Genomic DNA, 6,000 nt, shown 5'->3' with positions numbered 1-6,000 from the left:
CGCACCAGTGTCCCTGCTCCCGGGCAAGGGGAAAGACAGAGTGGGCCACCACACACTCCTGTGGGCAAGTGGCCCCCGCAGGCAGCTGGACCTGCACACACGGCAGTGTGGGAGCCATGGCCCCCCCGTAGGGCTTGGGTTGCACCATCACCACACACCCAAGGAGAGCTCCAGCCAACACCAGCACAGGAACCCAGAGCGTGTCACCAAACGGCAACCTTCCTGCTCCCATCGTCACCGGCGGCAAAGGACTGTCCCCTCAGGTGGGGACACAGCCTTCCTCAGGGAAGGAGATCCCTTTGCTTTGGCACAAAGCCAAAACCTCAGTAAATGACATGCAAAATTACCCCGCATTCATGGCCATTGTTGTTACTCACTGCTGTTACGCTTCATTGAGCTTCATTCACACGATATTCAAAGACTTGTCAAAACCCGAGGTGCACCAGAGCGTGTGAACACGAGGGGCCGGTGTGCGGGACCCCACCTGGCACAGACCATCCCTCCGGCCCTGGCACATGTGGGGACCCCCGGGAGGGAAGGGATGGGGAGCACACCGTCCTGGGAAACCTTGGCTTCAGGTAACCCCCCGGGACTGCATCATTCAGAGTCATCTGCTGATCAACACCCACCCACGAACCACAAGCTGCGAGAGACCGGACTGTGCCTGGGCTGAGGGGAGGGGGTTTCCATGGAGGGGCACCCACAGCCTGAAGAATTTCCCACCAAAATCACTTTCAGTTCTCAAGGTTGACTGACAAGCTCGCTTCCAAACGAACTGTGACACCTTTGGAACAGTAACTTACAGGATTTAAGAGTTCTGCTAAACAAAATTGTAACTTATCAAAAAACACGGGAGAGGATCTTAAGACATTAACGATATTAAGAACACAAAACATGTTAAGTCTGAAGACACTCGCAGAGGTGCCGAGGAGCCACCCCCGAGGTACTCCTTCTCCAGGCACATCCTAAAATCTGCTTCACCAGCAACCTCGGCCCCCTCTAGTCCCAGAATCACTTCCACACAAGGGTACAGCTCAATCTGCCCCCAAATGTGGGGGTTTCTCTTGCTGTCCCTCCTGTCCCCCACTGCCCGTTGTCCCACCGCCCCCTCCCACCCCCAGAGGTCCATTTCTGGGGCGTGGGGCTGGTGGCAGAGCAGGGCTGTGTGGGGCTCCCCACGGGCTCCCCCGGAGCTGGGACCCCACTTTCATGGTCCCCAGAGCTACTCCAACAACTTACCACTGCTTTGATCTGGGACACGTGTTCAGCCATGAAAAAGCACACTCTACCTTTTACAAGAACAGGAGATATATTCCTAGATTCCATTCCATCCAGGATTGCAGTTTTCAGGCTCAAATATTAATCTGTTGGGGGAGAAATCCAGTGTCCTCCCAGAACAGAAACAAAATTACCCCTGTCACCTAACATGCAACAATACCTGCCATTCACACTCCTTTCTGCCAAGTCCAAAGTCCACTTGAGAAACTTCTCTACTAACAGCAACATGTACCTTCGGTTTTTTGTGAAAATCATTTAAAACCACCCTAGGAAAAGCAATGTGGGACCTGTTCCTTCAGCCCAATTCCATCGCGAGGCTGGCTCTGCCGGCGCTTACGGAAACGCAGCCCCAGTCATTAACTTTGCAGGAGATGGAGAACTCTGTGTCCTAGAACATCACCCAGCAAAGAGATCGTCTTTCTTATTTTGTTTTTAGCTTGATGATTACGTTGTAAAATGTTTTTTCTGCTGCACATTCTACGTTTGACGCTCGTTGTGGGTTTCAGAGGGGTCAGTAGTTTACAAGGCTCAGAACGCGTGTCCGTGGTGAGCTCCTTCCCAAAATATTGACCATTACTGCAAAGCCCCCTCTTCTCAGAGGGGTCAGAGCTGGCATCGCAATCACTTACGGTTTTCTTTTTCTGTAAATACACACAGAAATGTGCTTATAACCTTATGTGCACATAAGTTGGCACAGACTTCAGTTGTTTTGTGAGAGCTGGATACCGCACCAACTGATCTGTACCAGGGGGATCCTTGACTTTCAGGCACTATTTAACATTTAAGCCACTTATCTGGCTACCAAAATTCACACATGGATAAGTAGTGTATCTTGAAACAAATTACTTAATTCTCATTAAGAAGTTTTTCTTAGGCTTTAAAAAAATGAGATTGTTAGTCAGACTGCCCACACTTCACCCCCTGGCACCAAGTATAGCTGGGTTCTGAGCTGCTACCCCCGAGTCAAACCAACAAAGTAGGGCTGCAGGAGGTGCTGGTTGAGAAGTCCATTGCCCATTAACAGCTTCTGAAATGCTATTTTTCTGTGCAAGTAATTTCATACACCTGTGTACAAAAATAACTTGCAAAGTTTTGTTTTTTTTTTAAAAAAGTGTAGAAAGCATTTACCATGGAAACAAATGTCCTTATAAGCATCTCCATCTCCTGAAGGGTTTTGACCATCTCCCGTGAGCAGCACTAAGGTGAGGACAGGGAAATAAGGCAAAACACCCACCTCCTTTTCCATGCTCCACCATTACAGGAAAATCCCTCTAAAAATCCTCATTGTGGCCTCACCACGTCCTAACAAGCCCCAGCTCCTGGCTGCAGGGAGCGGTACGGGCTCCTGGGGGTTCTGCTCAGTCTATTCCCTGAGAAACAACAGATGTGAAGACAATCACCAGCCACTGCCTAAAAATCAGTGTCCTTTGTTTCAGAAACAAATAACTTCTCCATTTAAACTTTCTTCTTTCATAAATGTCTTGGTATTTATAAAAGATGACAAGACAACTATAATCTGAAAGGATTTTGCACCACTGAAATTACCTTGTAGATCTGCTTTTAAAGGCAAGGGGAAAAAAAAAACAGCTGCCTTTAGTTTGGGATCTTGGTTTGTGGGCAGCAGCCCAGGAGCCAATCTGGTCTCCAAAAGAGCAGAAAAGCAACGCTGGTCTCCTCTGCAGGATCAGCCAACGAGCTGGGTTTTAAAAATACTGAGTTACCCCAAATGAGATACCAAAATAAAATGCACAAATGTACACAGAATTGTAATTTTAGCACAAACATGCACAAGCTAAATCCAGCAGACAGACTGCTCCCACGGCTTTCGGGCAGTCTCTGTTGCGTTTCCCCCCATTAAAATACCTTCGCTTCAATGCTCAGGACACGCTGCTCCTGGTCCCAGACGCAGCCTGCTCTTGGGGTGGTCACCCCAGCTCCTCCCTGGCACCTCCATAGCGTCCCCATCTGCTGCTGGCTGCACCCCGAACGTCCCAGCCAGGGCAAACCTGCTCCCAGCGCCCAGAGACTCCTGCCGAGGGCAGCACCAGGCTACGGGGTTTGGCCAGTGTTCACATTGGTTTGGGGTGAGAACTCAACATTGGTGGCCTCTGATGGCAAACCCTTTGGTGCAGTCACTGCACACATCCGGAGCAGATAAGTGCACCAGTCCCAGAGTCGGTGAGGGCACCACGAGCACAGTCGGTGAGGACACAATGAGAACAGTCAGTGAGCGCACCACGAGCACAGTCAGTGAGCACACCACGAGCACAGTCAGTGAGGACACCACGAGCACAGTCAGTGAGGACACCACGAGCACAGTCGGTGAGCGCACCACGAGCACAGTGAGCACACCACGAGCACAGTCAGTGAGCACACCACGAGCACAGTCAGTGAGCACACCACGAGCACAGTCAGTGAGCACACCACGAGCACAGTCAGTGAGGACACCACGAGCACAGTCAGTGAGGACACCACGAGCACAGTCGGTGAGCGCACCACGAGCACAGTGAGCACACCACGAGCACAGTCAGTGAGCACACCACGAGCACAGTCAGTGAGCACACCACGAGCACAGTCAGTGAGCACACCACGAGCACAGTCAGTGAGGACACCACGAGCACAGTCAGTGAGCGCACCACGAGCACAGTCGGTGAGCGCACCACGAGCACAGTGAGCACACCACGAGCACAGTTGGTGAGGGCACCACGAGCACAGTCGGTGAGGGCACCATGAGCACAGTCGGTGAGGGCACCATGAGCACAGTCAGTGAGTGCACCACGAGCACAGTCAGTGAGTGCACCACAAGCAGAGTGCCTGCTGAGGGTGCCAGGTAAGGCAGGGGCACTGGTGCCAGCAGCAAAACCCCCTCAGTGTTTGCTAGATCGGCACCACGGATGCTGCTGGGAGAAGACAGAGAGAGCCCTCCTTACCCTGATCCTCAGTTTCTCCTTTGAAAAGTGAGGAATTCCCCTGTTTGGCAGGCACTGTCGGTATGGCATCCATTGACACCATAGGGCATCACAGAGTTACACTAAGGAAGCTCCTGTCATTAGCTGGATATACAGGTAGGGATGCTCAGATCCGTCTAATATTCATCATCCTTAGAACTTTTTGGTTGAACTGCTAATTGTAACTTGTTTACATGCATTTTACACTCATCTTATGTAAGGCTTGGAAACATAATCAGTTACAAAATGAAATGACATCAATTTCCCTTTCATTTAATAGAATCATATTCAGTAGACTCAGCTCCAAAATAAAAATCCCGGATCTGAAATGTTATTTATAATTTATAGTGAAAGACTAATCTGCAATATGAAATTGCATGACTGGATTGCAGTAAATCTGATGCAGCAAATTGGTTTCTAAATATAGACAAAGGTTAAGTTTCTTCTTATAATAATCAAGGAATAATAGAAACAGTCATGATAATGAAGATTTTATAACTAAAAGAATCAAATTCTCAAGGAACCTGCAATGCAAGTTGTGGGATGTGTTCACGTGGCAGAACATAATCTGAAGTGACTGTTTCACAAAGCTATTTTGGATTTATGCTGCCAATTAAAGCAGAGTTCCTACTCCAGATGCCACACATCAGATGGGCTGTAGGGTCTGTGGGAGACTGTCACGTAGCGGTGTCCTCTCTCCCAGCTACAGGGACACAGGGAATTTGGTTGCAGCAGCCCTCACCCTCCCAACCTGTAGAACCCTCCCCGGAGCCGGCGTGAGGCGGTGCAGCACCGCAGGAGGAGGGCACGGGGCTGTTCCCCACCATTGCACACACCCAGAATTAGTAGTTCTGGGACACAGCCTAAGGGAAATTTATTGAAAGTTTCCTGTTACAGGCAATAGCCCCGAAGCTTCTCTCCTGCTGACACAGGAGGCTCTCTACATTCTGAAGGCTGTAGATTCCATATCTCTTCTTGGAGGCTTCAGTGGAGGAATTTTTGGTAAAATCTCTTTTGCATAAAGCGTTTTATGAAGCCCAGCTTCTCGAAGAGCCAGCTCAACACGGAGTCTGGGGTCAGAAACGATCTGTTAAAATAAACCACAGCAATGATAAATAGAAACAAAACAATACTTTCCTCATACACACAGTGTATCTTAAAAGGTATCTGTATTTTAAGAGTTTTAAAAGATAGTCAGAAATTTGTGGTCATAAAACAAAGCCTTCAAAAGTAGACAAACTCTGTGGTGAATAAGCCCTACCTCTGTGCACGTACCTTGATACTGCCCTTTTTAACATTAACGGTCACAAACTATTGTAGCAAATACAATAGTTTGGTTGTGATTCCTCAGCAGCACCCAAGGTGTGGATGAGAAAGGGAGTTAGTTGAACTCAGCCTGTTCACTGATGAGGCACAGACTTCTCTGCATTCCCCACCGACACAGCCCCGCTTCCAGCACAAGACTTTTAATCCCTCCCTGTTCGTTTCTGTGGAATCCCAGCGCTTCCAACACGTTTATGGTTCCCCTCGGCCTCGCAGTGACTGCACGGCAGCACCACTTCCATTTGACATCATCAGCGCCTGGGGAAATTGCTTCTAAAATTTGTCCAAAGGTTATTTGACAACATTTGTAAGCCTCTTTCAAGTCCTTTTTCCGTAGACCACAGTGGGGAGAACAAGAGAGCGTCAGGTTGCCCTCAGCTCTGTCATCCCCAGCACAGTGCCCAGAGCCGTGGGGCAGACCCACGCTGCGGAACACTATCCATAAAACCAC

General features: G+C 49.3%; 1 protein-coding gene across 5 annotated transcripts in view; it reads right to left on the bottom strand.

Moving 5' to 3' along the window:
* Positions 1–4,483: 4,483 nt before the first annotated feature.
* The window catches only part of CCDC148 (coiled-coil domain containing 148), a 71,666-nt gene continuing 70,149 nt past the window's right edge, over positions 4,484–6,000 (bottom strand). For all 5 annotated transcript variants that reach the window (XM_014966502.1, XM_014966503.1, XM_014966506.1 and 2 more), the window contains one exon: positions 4,484–5,313. In XM_014966502.1, coding sequence (XP_014821988.1) covers positions 5,167–5,313 — 147 coding nt within the window. In that variant the 3' untranslated portion in view covers positions 4,484–5,166. The remainder of the gene's footprint in view (positions 5,314–6,000) is intronic.

This window comes from Calidris pugnax, unplaced genomic scaffold (genome assembly GCF_001431845.1).
Source record: "Calidris pugnax isolate Ruff unplaced genomic scaffold, ASM143184v1 scaffold48, whole genome shotgun sequence".
NCBI lineage: Eukaryota > Metazoa > Chordata > Aves > Charadriiformes > Scolopacidae > Calidris > Calidris pugnax.
The sequence above is the reverse complement of the archived record's forward strand: the minus strand, read 5'-3'. Positions and strand labels throughout refer to the sequence as shown.